The following is a 19,989-nucleotide window of genomic DNA, read 5'->3' on the forward strand; positions in this document are numbered from 1 at the left end:
TTATAATTAAGGCATAACAATCATAAACCCACATTTAAATTATTTTATAAAGTATAATTTTATTTAATATAATATATTGAATTATATTTAATTGAATTATATTTGATTATGATTAAATTAATAAAAACCATAGTGCATCACACCCAAATTATTTTCAGGTGCATAGGATAAAATTACAATTTAAACGTGTTATATATATATATATATATATATATATATATATATATTAGGGCTGTCAAAAGATTAATCGCGATTAATCGCATCCAAAATAAAAGTTTGTGTTTACATAATATATGTGTGTGTACTGTGTATAATTATTTTGTATATATAAATACACACACATGCATGTATATATTTAAGAAATATTTGCATACATATACTGTATATATTTATATATAATTTATATTATATAAAAATATAATTTTTTTAAATTTAAATTACACATTTTTCTTAAATATATACAAGCATATGTGTGTATTTATATATACAAATTTAATTATACACAGTACACACACATATATTATTTAAACACAAACTTTTATTTTGGATGTATATATATATGTGCCCCCGTGCCCCCCCCCCCCCCTTTATAGTTAAATTATATATTAAAAAAAGTAAAAATATTAAATAAATGTGGGTATATGAAGCGTAATAAACATTACATTTTAATATTTATACAAATAAATGATGTCAGTAGACCAAATAATCTCATCTCTGTTGAATAATTTGATGTTTCTTTTATGATTTATCAACACAATAAATTATAAACGTTTGTGTACTAGAACTGTTTTGTAAATGTCTTCTGTTGTTAGCAACTGTTTTATTTTTAAGCACCATAAAATAAGCAAAATATCAAAAAAATAAAATACTATGATATATATTGACAACATAATTATGTTTGTCCACAGAGGCGGATATGGTACCACTAAACGCCTCTTTGGTATGGCAAACATAATTTCCATTAAACAGACGTGCATCACCCGTCAGGAGAGAGCCAAGCTAAAATAGCAAGTTTACCGCTCTACGCTGTCAGTCAGATTGTGATCCAGCACAGCAGAACTCTCTGACCCCTGAATAGTTTGTCCTCACTGGGGTCACACACACACACACACACACACACACACACACACACACACACACACACACACACACACACATACAGGAGATCTCAAGGGAGGCATTACTCTGTTACTTTGGCTGTTCTTGCCTAAGAGTGGGAAGTGCACGAGCTCTTGAGCATTTCCCCATTTTACTGCAGGACAATCCCATCATCCTCTAATCAAGCCTGTGGTTTAATAGCCAGCTCCATCTCCATCCTTGCGCAAGGGTCGTGACGCAGGCTCGGGACAATAGAAGGATATTAAAACACTTCGGCATCCACTTGAAAGTCCCGATCGCTCCTGCCAGATCACTCAGTGCTGGGCTTGTGTCGCCTCAGACTGCGTTCTGCAAAGAAATGTCAAAGTGTGTCGGCATATGTGTGCTTGCTTAACATTAAAGGAAAAATGAAAATACTGTCATTTTTACTCCAAACCTGTATGCTGTTATTTTTTCTGGAACACAAATTAAAATTTTTTTTAAAAAAAAGCTACAAAAAGAAAAACTAAAATGTAACTATAAAATGTATAATGACCATAAATATTAATTCACTTGACAGACATTGTATGGAATCTTCTAATACAGGGGTTTTCAAACCTTTCGATGTCAAAGATCCATAAATATGATTTTATTATTCCCCATAAAGGCTGCTTCCCATTTATACAGTGTGAGAAATATTAATAAATAATGTCAGATGTTTTAACATGGAAAGACACATTTTCAACTGAATTGGAATAATACTGCAGCATTTCTCACAAGACATATTTCAAAGCAAGAAAAAAAATTAGAAGGCTAAATGAATAAAACGTTTTGTAAAAAAAAAATAATAAAAAAATTAATACTTAGTGAATTGATCAAACGTGACATTAAAGACATTTCAAATAAGTGTTGACAATATTGATATAATAATTGTTTCTTGGTTATCAAATCATCATATTAGAGTGATTTTTGAATGATCATGTGACACTGAAGACTGGAGCAATAATGCTGAAAATACAGCTTTAATCACAGGAATAAATTACATTTTAAAATATATTCAAACAGAAAAAGGTTATTTTAAATTGTAATAATATTTCACAATATTACTGTTTTACTCTATATTTGTTCAAAATAAATGCAGCCTAGGAGAGCATAACATATTTCTTTAAAAAAACATTTAAAAATGACAGACCTCAAATTTTGTATCTATAATGTACACATATATTTATATATATACTTTTTTTTAATTCAAATATTTTGCCTGAACCCCATTGTGAAATTTTATAGACTTACATATTAGCATATAGATTAGCATAGATCAGCATAAGATGTGTTCGTCCATGATCTCCATGAGAAATATCAGTAAATCCCATTGAGTTATCATTCAGATTAAGCACACCATAATAATATTCAGAATGATACAGATGAGTTCAAAATGCCAATTACAAGTAGCTGTAATAAAAAAAAAACATGACATATTGGATTTGTATGTGCAAACAGTCACGACCTCTAAAAATGCAGTGGTTTCAGCACCCTTTGCTTCATATTAGTATCAGTATGATCACACCATCGCTTGGTCTGGCCCTGAGTTGATGAATCTCAGGCGAGTTTTACTGAGCGTATGAGGGTTACATAAGCTGGGCGGGAGAATGGAGCGTAAGGTTTAAACGGAAGAGACAGATCCAGGTCCAGCCCCTATCCAGACCCTCTCCAGAGATTCATTAAGGACAGAGAGCAAGGGGAAGAAACTTCCTGTCTGACCCAACATCTGCCTGGCTGGACGGGGGATGTTTAAGGGGACAAAGAGAAAGTCTTTATGAAACTGGCTTTTTATAGGTAATTTCCCTGCATATCGCAGATGCATACAGAGAATTCAGTGGAACTTCACTTCACGGAGACATCGCTCATTGTCAGGTTGTCTGGCCGAGTTTGAACACAATTCATGATTTAAGGAACAATAGGGAGTTTTGTCAGACAGACGGGGGCGTAGAATAACTTCTCACCGGAAAGCGAAGCGTAGGATGATCTCGAAGGGATGTGAGTGCGCTTCATTAGAATTGCATTATGAAACAATGAAACAAGATTCTCCACTTGCTGTGGAATTTGGAAATTCGAGCAGACATTTGCCAAGCATGTGTTAGTCCACTTTCCACAGCAGAACAAAGCAAGAAAAATCCAAACTCCAGATTCCGAGTCATTTTCACAGGAAATAAAGTCAACCGCACGTGGATGTAGCGGAAATGCTAGGGATCACAAAGCGTGTGTAAAAACGCTCACCCAAAAGCGAGAAGAAGCTATAAAGAGACGCCTGGCGAGCATGGGGTGTTAAATTTGAGCCCTCAAGGACAGGTCGGCGTAATATGTTGAGACACAGCCATGATAACATCTAAAACGACTTTTTGGGGGGAAAGAAATGAATACTTCTATTCAGCAAAGATGCATTAAATTGATCAAAAGTGACAGTGAAGAACGTTAAAAAAGGATTTCAATTTCGAATAAATGCTGTTCTTTTGAACTTTCTATTCATCAAAGAATCCTGAAAATAAAATAAAGAAATATTAAGCAGCAAAACTGTAAAAAAGTTGCTGCCTTAAATTTTTAGGTACAATCAACTTGGATGTTTAAGTCATTTCAACTTAAATGACATTAAACTGACTAAATCTTGTATAACTTTAAAAATGTCAACTTATTGATCATATCATTTTTACAGTGTAAATTGATAATAATAAAAATGTTACTTGAGCTCCAAATCAGCATATTAGAATGATTTCTGAAGGACACTGTAGAATCACATTTTCTAATAGAAAACAGTTCTTTTAAATTGTAGTAATATTTCACAATATTACAGTTTTTACTGTATTCTGATCAAATTTATTGTATTTTGGATATAAAAAGTCAAAAAATGAGTGGCAAATGATCATTACAGGAAAAAATGATTCCTTTTCTTTCTCACCGAATGCCAGCCTTGAATTTGGTGGATCCTCCCATCTCAAATCTGGAGTTCTGTTCCGGAGAGAGCAACAAACTGTGCTGACAGTGTCACAAATCAAGCGGATGAATTATTTACAGCACTCTCACGCTTTCACATCAGTCACAGAGCGCACAAAGGCAAATCCTGTTGCTGTGTAATCAAGACATCATTATCCTTCCACCTTCATAAATAAACAGTTTAAAAAGACGGGCGGAAGCAGATAATGAATGTGTCTCCGAGTGTGTGCGCGTATCGAAGTCCGCCAAGACACAAACTCTTGCCACGGTTGTGGCGTATTGTGTAAATAATGTTGATCAAACGCCCCACACTGTGCTATTTTTCTCTCTAAATGAAGTGTATCGCATTTATCAAGCCCTTTGATTAGTCGAAATAAAATGTGCGCATCACAGATTGAGCGAAAGTTTAGCATTTATCATCGCAGGCGAACACCCGACCAGATGCAAACCTGTATCTCCCAAATGATGATCGATAAGTTATGGCAACGTGTGTTTTTACATTGCTTTAAATAAGTTAAGCAATTTCAATTGCAACTAATATTTTAAGTCGGTTTAATGTAATTTAAGTTGAAATGACTTGAACATCCAAAGTTGATTGTACTTCAAATTTAAGGCAGCAACTTTTACTTTTACAGTGGATGGGCTGAAGAATGTGCATTAACAGAAGAGAGACTCACAACACTGACAATAACGACTACTGATCGGATCATTTAAAACAGACCTCCAAAAATCAAACACACAATTCCCTCTTCAACAAACTCGGGCTGAAGAAAACAAGGTCTTTTCCAACTCAGATAATATCCTTAAGCACAAAAACCTAAATGATTGGTTTTGACATTGCGGAGAGGGAGCGTAAGCTTCTGAGGTTGAGGCAGGGAAAGCGGCCGAGCATGTCTTGTGTTTTACAGGCCGTACTGTATGTTTCTCTCACAGAGTTTGGATTTATTTTAGTTTCTCAATAGCAGGACATAAATCACTCCTGTCTTACCCTCTCTCGCTGTATTTGTGCTCCGCTTCTCGCTCTCTTTCTTTTCTTTTATACTATCCTATCCTCTTTTTGTCCCAGTACATGTCCACTGTAAAAAAAAAAAAAAAAAAATCCTGTTAAAATTACAGTAGAAATTTTAAGCATGAATGAATGTATCTACTTAAATCTGTTTTGTACATTAAAATGTACTTATATAACTGACATAATATACGTGGTAAAATAAAAGGACACATAAAATCATCATGGCTTTCTATGGAACCATAATAATAAACTAATAATGTCACAAACATATCAAAATAAGAAGAAACTTATAATTGATTAAAAAAAGGGTTAAATTATATGCTAACCTGTATTGTTCGCTTACATTTTCAATAGTTTATTATATTTACATTTACTGTCTCGTTGAATTGATTTTCTTTCTTTTTTTTATAATACATTTTTATCAGTATATAGGCCTGTGTCCACTACAAATAAATAAATCCTGATAAAAAACATTATTTTCAAACAGAAATACATTTTTCAATTAATTAATGAATAAATTAATTCTGCTTTGTATATTAAATGTATTTATGTAACAGCCATAGCATAGGTGATGAAATAAAACAAACATTTTAATGATTTAAAGTCATCATAACTGGCTTTCTATGAACAAAATAAACAAAATGCAATAAAAATCAACCACACAATTACAAAGACAACAATTTATGCATAAAAGAAACATATATTTGAAGAAAAAAAAAAGTTTTACTGTCTTTTCATTGTAAATTGTATGCTAAGTTGTGTTTTTAGTTACAAATAAATATTTTAACAAAATTTTACTCATTTTCTTGAATATCATTTTAATTAATACAGTTTAACCATTAATTATAATTCATTCTTTATACTTCCCAAACCATAATTCTTGTAGTACTTTATTTTACAATAAAATAACATGCATCACCCCACCCCATTTACTGAATGGTAAGTTAGAGTTAACCCATTAAAAGTTATTTAGTGCACATTTTTTTATATTCTTTTTCCGATAAAAGTAAAAGTAAATACTGACATCCCTTATCTAGAATACACCGACTCACTCCGCAAAGGTTCGTTCTGCATCTATGTCATCGGAGCAGGGATGTGGCTGTCCCGTCCAGGAAAGGTCCTGTTTTTCCTCATGAGGAAGAATTAACCTCTCAGACATTACCACAGCGAGCCTGCGGTGTGCAGTTTTAGGGCGAGTGTTTCCCTGCTTCACCACAGTCTGTGGCCCCATGGGCCCCCGTACTGCCCTCTAATTAGATTACCCAACATTCCCAATTTCGTCGGACTGTACTCTGGGCAGTCCTTACCTTTAGAGAGCTGTAATATGGGGTCTTAAAGAGAGGAAATGACCTAAATGGCTGTCAGACAGGATTTTGTTACACCCGATTGTGCTGACAAAATCACATCTGTGAAGTCGCAGTTCCTTGTCAGGATTTACAACCCAGCGAAAAACGTTTGCTGAAATGACGCATCATGCCACGCTGTGACTATACGGTATGGAGAGAGACCATTGGCAGGTTTTTGTAAACAAAGAATGAAAAAATGGCTTTTTTTTTTTTTGGTCCATAGAAGTCATTTTGGACCCCATTGACTTTCATTGTATGAATTTAGAACGACATAAGGATGAGTAAATGATGACAGAATTTTCTTTTTAGGTAAACTAATATAGTTTTAAAGTTTATTTAGGTAAACTTTGTTATAAAAACAAATGCATGCATTTTGCAGATAAACATTGTTTTGGTTGTGCTTTGCCTCTGCATGATGAAATATGGTTATCCTACTGCTCTTAAGAGATATAACCAGTTTAGATGGAAAGGATGTCAAGCTGACTAGCTGAAGATGTTACTGCAAATTCATTCAGAGTTGGACAGAAACATGTTTTGGATGAAGTAAAGATGATGCATTTACTCAGTTTAATTATTATTTTGAACAGAAAAGTTACATGGTACATAGAAAATATGAGAAAATTTGAGGAAATACAACTATTAAAGGCACAATATGTTTTTTTTTTTATTTAAAAATATAAAAAATCACTATATCTATGTTATATATTTTTTAAAGTTGTGTATTTACATTATCCCGACAGTTCCAATTAACTTCTAAATCCAGAGAAATTAATATTTTAATTCGAAGACACGGACCGTGTCTTTATTTCCGTTATGTCGCCGTCAATGCCGTCATATCCGTGTTGTCTCTGGTTTCCGCTCGTGCTGCCATGGCAACCAGAGCTATGAACCAGAGCCCTCTGATAGTAACCAAACTGACGCGGACAACTGTGTAGTTTGCAATGTCTATTTGCACGCTGTTGTTGTTTCGTTCAAACATTATGGACCATGGCAAGCAGACTTTGGATAAAAAAGGAGAACTAAACCGAGAATCAATATCAGCGCGGTGTTTTCGAGATGTCGAGAGCTCCCATGGACACTATATAAACGAAAGCTCCACGTCCGAGACTTCGACAACTCCTACATGTACTTTATTAAACAGGTGAGCACATTTACATAAAACTAATCAAGGTTATATAGTTCAACAATGATAAAATGTTAGAATATGATCTGTATGTTATTCTAATGTTGATCTAGCTAGCTAGCTTACTGCTAGTCTCATACAGGCAAACTAACGTTAACACATACATTTCAACACATTCAAATGCAGTTTAGAGTGATAGTGTAATGTTAGACCAAGTGAAACAGCGCTGCGTTACCTCTCAAGTTTAATTTGTCTAATAAACTGACCTGTGAGTAGTAATTCTGCGTGTAGTTCGGTAGAATGAAATGTCCATATTCCTTTTATATCCGCGGGACTTGCATCGCGTTTGGAGCTGATAGCTGTCTCTTAGCAATCCCGAACTGCTTCATATCACAGTCATGATAAAAGCATCGATGTATTCAGTAATCCATATACATTATTAGATCGGTCGGCTTGACGTTGACGACAAAATCCATAATTCATAGCAAATGTTGCGTCATCAATCTACGCCTTTGTTATTGTAAATAGGTTAGCGACCCCTAGTGGAGAAAAAATCCCATATTGTGCCTTTAATGTAAATACCTTCATCATCTAGATTTAAGCTTGGCCTGAGAAACAACAAATCAGAGTGAAATATCATAAATGGCCAAAACAAACACACCAAAGCTTGTGGATTAACAAAATCACAAATTTACAAGTGTTGGGCATGCAAGATGGTTCTCAAGAGGACCGAGCGCGGGCCTCTCCGATTTCACAGCGTAGAAGTGCTGAATTTGAGTGATGTTCAGTCATTAATCATCTTTGCAGAACAGTAGGAGGCAATGCAACGGACCACAGGCATGTTTGAGAGGAAGGTTCACCTCTCCTTCATCTCACTCTGATACTTCTTTCAGATACATCAAGCAAAAGAAGGTCATTTACGCATGGGTATCAAAACATGATCCTTCAGAAATCAGTCTAATATGATGATCTGGAGCGTAATAAGAAACATTTCTTGTTATTATCAATGTTGAATATGGATTATTAAAGTTCAAAAGAACAGCATTTATTTGACTTTATTTCACTGTCATTTTTGATCAGTTCAATGAATCCTTGCTGAATAAAAGTATAAAGTTCTTTTTTTATTATTATTCCCCCAAATCCTATGAACATTAGTGTGTGTATTTAAACTATCCTTTATCCAAAGGCAAATAAAATAAAATAAAATAAAATAAAAAATAAATGTCCATTCATCCATCTGGACCCCGTAAAAGCTCAAATGCATGCTGTTATTACCCCAAACGGGGACACACTAAATAATAAAACTAATAATAGGCTACATAAAATAGTAATAAAATATTTTTTCTATTTAAATTCAGTTAAATAATATAATTTGCAATAAAAAATGTATGTGTAAAAAATGTAATATATATATATATGTATAGCAGATGCTACAGTAAACAGTTCCTCAAAACACGAGGGAAGAATTTCTCTTCTTTGTCTGACAATCCTCAATGTCCAGGTGTATGAGACGAGCCAGAAAAATTCACCAGAAAAGCTGCAAGCAAACCAGAAGAAGCTGATGAAACAGAGTCCAGAATGGAGCAAAACCCAGTCGTAAGTTTTATCTCCACCAGCACCACATGCATTTTGTGCCGCTCTGCCAGAGGAAAATGAGTGAAACCTCTCTCATACATAAATATGGCGAGTGCTTACTTGACCGTTTCACAGCTGTTCCTGGTTAGCGGTTTTCTCAGAACGTTTCACACGAACTCTCAGAGCTGTACAAGCAAATGAACATGAATCATATTGTCTAAAACTAATCCAGACGTGCCATTGTACTCCAGCCTCAGAGGATGCTAGTGTGTAGTGCGGGTAAACTACATAAATTAAACACAGAAAAATTCAGGGGGATAAAATCAATCAATATTATATTTGGCAGTGATTTCTATGACACATCCCTCCCTCATAGACTTCCACAGTAGTTACAGGCTTTATCATATTGGCTTCAATAATGCCCTGTCTACACTGTAAGCATGAGATAACTAAACTAGACAGGGTATAGTGTCCACTTTTGATTGCTTCTGTACTTAAGATTACTCTTGATAAAGGCATTTGATAAATCATTAAATGTGCACGTTAGTGGGATCACTTTTATAAAAACTAAATGAATACTTCTTACTTAGCAAGGGTGCATTACATTAGTCAAAAATTAAAGCAATACATTCATAATGTTACAAAAGTGCAGCACAACTGTTTTCACCATTGACAATAATAGCAAATGTTTCTTGAGCATCAAATCATCATATTTGAATGATTTATGTAGGATCATGTGACACTGAAGACTGGAGTAATGATGCTGAAAATACAGATTTACCATCACAGGAATAAATTACATTTTAAAATATATTCAAATAGAAAACAGCTATTTTAAATTGTAATAATATCTCAGAATATTACTGTTTTTACTGTATTTTTGATTAAATAAATGCAGCTTTGGTGAACATTAAAGACTTCTTTCAAAAGCAAACAGCCCAAATTTTGAATGGTAGTTTATGTGTGTTTCTGTAATTGGCCTTGCTATGACATCATTCAAAAATATTGATATGGTCAAGTCCATCATAGTCATATAGTATGATCACAGTCATAATCAACAGAGCAAGAGAGAGAGGATCAGGTTTACAATACTCTATTCTATCTTAAGTCTTTCCAGAAATGTCCATGACATGTTACCGAACATCTGAAAGGTTAATCCATCTCAGTCAAAACCTCAGACTTCACACAGAGATATGCTCTCAGTGTCCCGCTGACAGCTGAAAACCAACACACTCACCTTCAGACGTGTACATGCCCCAACGCAAATGTGGAACAAATTAAACAGCAAAAAAAATCGAGAGTTTGGATAAGAGAGAAAAGTTATGCAAGGGAAGGTGACAGAAACTTTGTTTGTTTGAATGAATGAAGCACTAAAGCACTTGTATATTTTCGCTAGAACTAAAATTGTAGAAAAATCAAGACACGCTAAGATCGAGTAAACAGCGTCAAGTTAAAAAAAACTTGCCATGCCAAGAACAAGCTCCTGATTGGTTTGCCTGTAGCAGGCCTTCGCTTTGAGCCAACACTCGCAGGAAGTGACTTTAACAACCCGCCGCAATTATCGCATGCTCATTGGACTGGAAGCACAAGGCCATAATCAATTATCAATCTGCGGTGAGCACAGGAGAACGAGTCTGGCGAGGTCAGCACATGCACACGCAAATTTGGGGGATAGTCCGGGATCCTGTTTTTGTCAGACAGGGGTTAAGCTATAAAAACAGCTAAATTTATGAAATGTGGTCACCAGGGCTTTTCCAGTCGAGCGGGTGTAGAGACGGCCAACAGAACCAATTGGTGAGCTGATGATCTGCATCACGTAAGGAGGCCCGAGGGTCAGGTAAATAGAGAAAACACAAGTTTAACAGCATCTGAGAAAGATGCGTTTATGATAACAGTGTGTTTAGTATTTGTAGGAAAAGATTAATATATAGAAATAGGTGTAAATTATTTAGAAAAAAAATGGTCAAATCTACACTGCCATTCAAAAGTTTGGGATCAGTAAAATTTTTCAGTAATGTTTTACCTTTACTCACCCATCAAAAGTAAAAGATACTGTAAAACTTCAGTCTTCAGTGTCACATGATCCTTCAGAAATCTTTCGAATATGCTGATTCTGTGCTCAAGAAACATTTATTATTATGATCAATGTTGAAAACAGTTGTGCTGATTAAAGGTAGGGTAGGCAATTTGTTTCATAAACACTATGTTTATCTATTACTATGCAAACACTATACCGTATTTTTTTATACTGGTTGAAACTCTCTTCACATCCTGATAGCAATCAATAATAAAAGTGGTCATAAATATTAAAACATGGACGTCTGTGGAAGTCTTAGGACCAATGATGTGCATCCAATCATTACATTCAGTTGTATTGCATTCAACATGTATTTCCATACATCCATGCACCTACATCACACGTCATCAAGGCTATGCAGAGTTTTACACGATCCCAGCCGAGGAATAAGGGTCGTATCTAGCCAAACAATCGGTCCTTTTCTGAAAAATAATAATAATAATAATAATATTATATATATATTAGGGCTGGGGGAATTAACGCATTAGATGTTTAATGCGCTAAAAAATAAATAACGCAGCAATTTTTTTTTGCCTCGTTTTAATGATTTCCTGTTGCGGTTGCTATTGAAAAGGCCGAAAATATGCCGTCCCGCCCCTCCGTGTATTTACTATTTAATTAGTAAATAGTTCTGTTAAATTGATTATGTTGATTGATTATTGAAAAATAATAATATATTGATATATTGATGTTTAATATTATTTTAATATAGGGCTATTTTCTGTTCCTTTTTTTTTCCTGTGTTTAATTTAATTAGGTGATTCTAAGTTTAAATATTGATGATTACAAGCTTGGGGGAAATGCAATTAATTGCAATTAATTACAGCAAATTGTGCAATTAATTAGTTAATTTTTTTTAATCGATTCCCAGCCCTAATATATATATATATATATACACACACACACACACACGCCTACGTCAGGTTAGTCATTACGTCATGCGGGAAGTCGTGGACGTGCAAGATGAGCATTTGTGGTTAAAAAGTGTATATATTTTTTTTTTTGAAAATGACCGATGGTTTGGCTAGATACGACCCTTATTCCTCAGCTGGGATCGTGTCGAGTCCTTTAAAGCTGCATTGAAAGCAATTTGGACCTTCAAACCGTTGATAACCGTTGATGTCCACTATATGGAGAAAAATCCTGCAATGTTTTCCTCAAAAACCTTCATTTCTTTTTGAATGAAGAAACAAAGACATGAATATCTTGGATGACGTGGGGGTGAGTAAATATCAGGAAATTTTATGATGTCAAATCCAATAGTTACCAACTGTGATGATTTTCATTCCCCTCCACAAGATGGCAGCATTTGATTTAATATAGAGATGGCCTCAATGTCAGAACATGCTTTCAGTTATGTGCTTAAGGCATAAGATTTTGTACCTCTAAATTTACGATATATTAATTTATTATGAACAAACAGTTTGATAATAGCAATAATATCTTGTTTAAACGGTATATATGAATTTGAATAATTATGGAAAGGAGTTAACGAGTTTAAAAAAAGAACAGTGAACTGTCATCAACAACGACAAAACATTTTTTTTTTTTTTTTTTTTTACATACAAAAATATGTAAGTATTTAGAGGTTCTTTTAATTGTGCTTGTGTGTTGATGTACATCAGCCTAGGCAAACCAGGCCATTGGTGAATTTGAATTATCTTAAAATCTACGTTGAAACAAATGAATCAACAGATCCAAACATTGACTGTGTGACCACGCTGTCACTCACTCGCTATCTGTAATTTATTTTAAATTGAAATGCCTTCATTTGCAAATGTTCTTTGACCTTTGAGATTGCGTGCTGCTGTCTTTGTGAGTCCTGGTTGTCTGCTGTAATGCATCGTCTCCTGCCTCAGTTTCAGGCATGAAGCAGCTGTCCAGTGAGAGCAGCATTGCGCTCTCTGATGAGGGCGACAGTCATTTGAGTGAGTCTCTCCACAGATCTCTCCCACTGCTCTGGCACCTGAAGAAACACACACACACACACAATGTTTTTTATACTGTACAAACTGTATATTATATCCCCTTACACTAACCCTACCCCTAAACCTACCCATCACACAAAACATTTTTACATTTTCAAAATACATCACTTACTTATTAGTATGATTTATAACCTGTTTTTCTCATGGGGACCAAAAATGTCCCCACAAGGAGAAGGATTTCGGATATTACCATCTTTGCGGGGATATTTTGTCCCCATAACATAGGGTTTATCTGAACAACACACACACATATTTAAACACACTTGAATACACAAGCAGATGTGCTCAAAACATTCTTGTCGACTTACCGGCCGTGATATTTGGCAGCCTAAGAAAAAAAAAATGTCAGGCCTCCTATATTGTGCTCACAGGGTTTCAGGTTTTGTTTTCATGTCTTTTGTTGAAGATTTTGGGGTCTCTTCTCTTAATGTCCTTATGCCACTGCATCTTTTTATGCTTTTGCATCAGTGATTAATTGCTGCATAACTCTCCTGGTCTTCTCATCTCTCCGAACTGTGTTCAGATCTACATTGTTGCATTAGACAAAGAAAATCTGCACTTTACAGCTGAGGGTGGACCAAAATCTTGCTTTTCTTTAACAACTTCTGTTCAAGTATTTCAGATTAATTTAAACATGATATATTATATTCATTTAGAACATATTAATTATAAAGTAAATAAGTGAATATTATATATAAATATAATATATATAATAAATATATTTTAAAAAATGCACAAATTGAATTTTTTAATTATCAGATTTCATATATATATATATATATTAGGGCTGGGAATCGATTAAAAAAAATTAACTAATTAATTGCACAATTTCTGTAATTAATTGCAATTAATTGCGTTTCCCCCAAGCTTGTAATCATCAATATTTAAAGGAATAGTTCACTTTAAAATGAAAATTCTGTCATCATACTCACCCTCATGTTGTTTTCAAACCTGTATGAATTTCTTTCTTCTGCTGAACAGAAAGGAAGATATTTAGAAGAATGTCAGTAACCAGACAGTTTCTGGTACCATTGACTTCCATAGTATATATTTTTCCTAAAGACAATGGGACCCAGAAACTGTCTGGTTACTGACATTCTTCTAAATATCTTCCTTTGTGTTCAGTAGAAGAAAGAAATTCATACAGGTTTGAAAACAACATGAGGGTGAGTATATGATGACAGAATTTTCATTTTAAAGTGAACTATTCCTTTTAACTTAGAATCACCTAATTAAACAACACAGGGGGGAAAAGGAACAGAAAATAGCCCTATATTAAAATATAATCAATTTAACAGATTATTATTATTTTTTATTTTTTTAACTAATTATCAAAATAAAATATAGTCCTACTATTATTAGCAGAGCATGTGATCAAAGCAGGTCATAATTTTACCATTGTTGCCCAGCATGGCTATACCAGCTCAGCAAACAGAAGTCTACTGAGAAATTTCACGTTATTTGAGCGGACTTTACTTTTCCAGTGCTCGGTACATGATTGAAGCGTTTGGGCCGTTAACGACAGAGCCGCCAACACACACACACACACACACACACACACACACACACATACACGGAACTGAGAGCGCGCCGCTGGGCCGTTAACGACAGAGCGCGCTGACACACACACACGCGGAGCGGAAAAGACCCGCTCATGAAAGCTGCGCGAGAATGAAACCTGATCGCCGAACACGGAGAGGCGGGAGGGCATATTTCGGTCTTTTCAATAGCAGCCGCAACAGGAAATCATAAAAAAAAAAATAATAAAAATTAAAAAAAAGTGCTGCGTTAATTGCGTTATTTTTTTTTTTACGCGTTAAACATTTCAAATTAATCGCAAAGATTAACGCGTTAATTCCCCCAGCCCTAATATATATATGAAGAGTTCAGATGCAAAAGCCTCTAAATGCCATCTGAAATTTTCTTCTAAAATGATCATTTTTATCAAGCTCGTATATTTAAATTAAATAATTTCACTTAAATGGCAATGAAGATTACCTATTAATTATCATTTAAGTGAAATTACTGAACTGAAATATACAAGCTTGATAAAAATGATCATTCTATAAGAAAATTTCAAATGGCATTTAGAGGCTTTTGCATCTGAACTCTTCATATATATATATATATATATTAAGAGTTCAGATGCAAAAGCCTCTAAATGCCATCTGAAATTCTCTTATAGAATGATCATTTTTATCAAGCTCGTATATTTAAATTCAATAATTTCACTTAAATGGCAATGAAGATTAAAAATACCTATTAATTGTCATTTAAGTGAAATTACTGAACTTACATACACAAGCTTGATAAAAATGATCATTCTATAAGAAAATTTCAGATGGCATTTAGAGGCTTTTGCATCTGAACTCTTCATATATATATATATATATACTGTATATATATATGCAATCTGATCATTAAAAAATTCAATTTGTGAAAAAAAAGATTAATGTGCAGTACTGCATACATTATATATATATATTTGTTTGTTTATATATATATATTTTTTGTTTGTTTGTTTATATATATATATATATATATATATATATATATTTGTTTGTTTATATATATATATATATATATATATATATATATGGACTTGTCTATTCAATTATTCTCTCATCTGCTAAAATGTATTGTTTTAAATGTCTTAATTTGGGCTTTTTCAACAAATTATTTACAATAAAAGTAATCATTAATTAAATTATTTAATTAAATATTTTAATAAATTGGAAGGCTATCTTTGTTTTTATACTTTCTCCTCTGCTAGCTTAACGTGGACAGAAAATAACACATGGCTGATTAGGAAAAAACATTTTTCACTTTTTGTTAATGTCACTCTTTTTCTTCCTTTCCACAGGAGCTGTTTTCTACCACTCTCACTTCCAAGTTTTCAAATCCAGGGATAAGAAGTTCTTAAACTCATGACACATTTTCCACAGTTAACTCCATAGGATTCCAATTTGTAAGCAGAGGGATGAAATAAACTGAAATCTAGTGATTAAAAAAAAAATTTTATGGAAAAATGATTAATACAAATAAAATGATTAATGGCAATACAGCAGCAGCTCCTGAATTTCAGCAGCTCTACAATTTTTAATCTTCATTTGGAGTCAATTTGGGGAAAAAAGAACAAAAAAAAAGGACTGAAATTAAGAGGCTCCCTGTTTTTCCTTGTGTAATACAGTCACTGTTCCCTTACTTAATTATGGGTACAAAACTCTGAGTCAGGAGCCAAAACATCTGCAAGCGGTCAACTGAAATCCTGCAACCCTTCAACTAATGACAGCCACTTCACATACAGATTTCACACACAATTCAAATACAGCAAGAAAGATTATGCCACAAATTCCAAATCAGTGTATCATCAGATAACACGCTGTAATAAGGTCTAAACCAATGAAGAATGACCTCAGTGTATTTGTTTAGGCAGGAAATGAAGAACAAATGATTGCCACCCACATGTAAAACTCGGGTTCACGGAAAATAGCGCAATGTCTGTGGAATATTTACAAACGCAGAAAGAAAAGCTCGCCTACTTGTCCACAGCTAATGACAACATTACTCATGTGTTTTGTTTTTGGTGTGACACGACAGTCCGACTGGGAAAATAATAAATGTGCATTTTTCTTTTCTCAAAAGAAGATCACCAACGAGGATCAAAGGTTTAAGCCTGCGTAAGTCTCATGTTTCCAATGAGTAGCAAAATATGACTCGCATGTAATAAGAAAGCAGCGGATCAACAACTTATTTCTTGGCTAGGCTGTATTCGAGCCGCCACGACATATTGAAAAATCTGAGTGACATATGAGGGGGAAAATAAGATGATAATACTGTTGTGTTTGAGACAACACACTAATTGAAAATTGATCCTAATCTGAAGTGTGGTCCATAAAAATAAAAGAAATTATGGGTGAAATAGTGTATTAGTTTAGGGCACGTCACATTGGAGTAATCTTGGGTTAAGTGACTGATTCAAAGGCACAATGGTTGAAAATATGCTTTAAAATGTGCTGTATTTGCCATGTATGTGCTTATTTTTTCTTTTGCTGATTACCTATCCTAGTCCTAGGAAGCTGGTTGGCCAATCTTTTTTTTAAAATTATAATTCACTTAAATCTGAAGGTTACTGATGTTTAATCGCTATAATTTGTCAGAATATTACATCACTTTTCCATTCCTGACAGCAGAAGGCTTACTAATGAGCTCTATTCTGTCCCTGTGTCATGGCCAACACTTAAAAGTACACATGGAACAGGAAATTCGACACTTGGAATTTTAATTTCTTGAAGTCTCGTCTTTTGTGCCCGTAGGGATTTTCCAAGAGTTCCAGTATCTTTTTCCAGGCTTTTATGGGATGGATAAAACATTTACAGAGGCCCCTGTACAGGCCAGCCCAATTCACCTCTCTTGAAGGAAGTTGATGAGTTCTAGATGCTGTTTACTGCACTTCAAACTGTGCACTACAAAAAAGATTCTTTCTTCCCAAGCCAACAGATCAAAGCTCTTTTAAAAGACAAAAAAGAATGAAATTGTATCGTATAAAATGGACTAATCTCCCAATATCTCTTGTAATCGTAATACTGATGCATGCAGCAGGATGATAATGAATACAATAAAACAATTACAACAACATCCAAGAAAGCTCTGTTCCTTAAGAAGGAAGAAAAGTACAAAAACAACAATGGAGGAAAAAAGGCCCAATGGTTGTAATCCTACAACGGTAATTTAATAGAAAAGAAGAAAATCTTTGAACAGACAGATCAAATCAGAATCATGGACACCAGACATGTGGTCGCTTTCTTTCCATTGAAAAGTCCCTCTTCTTCTCTTTCATTCGTTGCCTCTAATGATGGTCCCATTAGTGGAAAACTTCCAATGATGTAAAAAAGCCATTCAAACTCATTTTAACCTGAAATTGGCAGAACTAATGACATTTTCTCTTCTTGGCCTAGGGTTCCCTCGAGAGAGAGGTACTTGACTGGGGCTTTTGGATGTCCTTTAAGACACCTTGGGATGTTTGTGAAACCATTTGCTCTATATTACATGGAAAATGCCTATATAAAAGAACAATGCTTTTAAAAACAGTGTCAATGTCTATTACACATTACTAAAAAATATACAAAACCAAATTTCTTTCACTTTTTTTCTCAATTCAAAAGAAAAGTGACTCGTAAAGTACTAAGATGACAGCTTATATACAGCAGCGGACCACACAATGAGTGGTTCACTAACTGTCCTTGAAAATTCAGCAGATTCAGACAGCCTTTCCAGCAGCACGTAATGGCCCGCCTCACACAGACGGGCCCTTTGAAGACGGGACCTCAGCAATTAGGAATTTAACAATGACAATTTGCACCCTTCAGTCTTTTTCTTTCCAGGCAGCAAGTGAGTCTTATTCCACTACAAGGCCTGCCAGCGCCTCTCTATAATGACCTTCGTGAAGGTTTCAAAACCCTTTAATGCCAGCTGAACTGGAAAGAATACAGTGCTGAAGCCAGATCAATACGACAAGTGCTAGAGTTTTACTAGCGACACTTTTAGCCAAAGTGAATTTCAAGAACATTTTCAGGCAGTAAACTGCTTTTTGAAATGAAGAAAATCATGTTAATGTGCGAGTCCACCACAAGGGGGTAGCAGAAAGTGAAAGGTTTTGACTAAACGCTGATTGGGGGCCCAAATTAAACACTACACATTAAAATGCATCTTAAAGGAAAAGTCTTATTCTGCCACCAGAACCCATGCAGACTCTTGAGTCCCTCTGAAAACATGGTATTACATTCCTTTTGAGAAATTATAATAGCGCCAGTTCCTGAATGTCCCTCCGGACTGCCAATCATAGATAGTAGCCAGAGGCAAAGAGCTTGACAGAGACATCGAGCCCAAGTTACTGTCAACTTCAGAGATGTGATATGGAGCTGAACTCTGAGGTTCACCTTCCTCAATTGTAACTGTATCCAAAGGGACATTTTTTAATAGTAGACCAGCTTAGCGAATAACCGCAGGTTAAGAGGGACTCTGTGAGGTTTTAATTGAACTGGATAGGCCGGTTTTTGGATAGGACAGCAGCAGCAACGATGCTAATGTATGAATCAATAAATGGATCAATTCTGTTTTAGATTATTCTAGAGCAGAGCTTAAATTCTAGTACTTTCCATGAACAAGGCACAAAGCAAAGCCAGGTACTCTTCAACAAATGGTCAGTGAAAAGACGTGCCTAACGTTCAGCTAATGTTGGCGAACCACATGCAGTGCACCATATTCATAGAAAGTGCCATTAACATCATCAGAAGAAAGCCAGCGATTGACTAACTCTACATAATTAACGTAATGTGCAGGAAATGTCAGTTTAATAATGAAAGGCCAAATGGTTTTGATTGAAATCGTACATTGGCTTATAATTTTAGGAACACTTGACAGTTGTTAATCTCTTCCATTACCAGTTTAAGACAGATGATTCACCCCACTGATTTTTCAAAACGTACCACCAGCACAAATGCTTTTAAAAAGGACAGATTTGTGGGATTGTGCCGGCAAAATGCGTCCTCAACACGACCCCATCATTCTCATTCAGTCTCACCTCGTATGAAAAGGACCCGAGCATCATTATCTTTTCTCTTAAACTGAAGCACTGCATTACCCAATATTGATTCAGGAACTGCTCAGATAAACAAGTCAAGGTACACTGAAAGAAAATCAAAGTAATAATGAAGGTTTCCGTCGTGCGGTTACAAGGAGAATGGCATCTATAGTTTCTCGTGTCTTAAACAGGTTTTCCTCAGTGAACTGTGTTTCTGAATCTC

At 34.8% G+C, this 19,989-nt stretch overlaps 1 protein-coding gene and 1 long non-coding RNA gene across 2 annotated transcripts in view; both read right to left on the reverse strand.

The window, feature by feature from the left end:
- Window positions 1–1,147: 1,147 nt before the first annotated feature.
- Window positions 1,148–6,662, reverse strand: LOC309506861. The gene is made up of 3 exons (XR_014208954.1): window positions 6,127–6,662; window positions 5,054–5,141; window positions 1,148–1,446 (listed from the first exon to the last, which is right to left on the reverse strand). It is a non-coding gene; the product is annotated as an uncharacterized lncRNA (long non-coding RNA).
- Window positions 6,663–12,717: 6,055 nt separating this feature from the next.
- The window catches only part of crppa (CDP-L-ribitol pyrophosphorylase A), a 31,891-nt gene continuing 24,619 nt past the window's right edge, over window positions 12,718–19,989 (reverse strand). Inside the window, exon 10 of the mRNA XM_082180805.1 lies at window positions 12,718–13,161. Coding sequence (XP_082036931.1) covers window positions 13,057–13,161 — 105 coding nt within the window. The 3' untranslated portion in view covers window positions 12,718–13,056. The remainder of the gene's footprint in view (window positions 13,162–19,989) is intronic.

Source organism: Leuciscus leuciscus (assembly GCF_965113295.1).
Source record: "Leuciscus leuciscus genome assembly, chromosome: 9".
Lineage (NCBI taxonomy): Eukaryota > Metazoa > Chordata > Actinopteri > Cypriniformes > Leuciscidae > Leuciscus > Leuciscus leuciscus.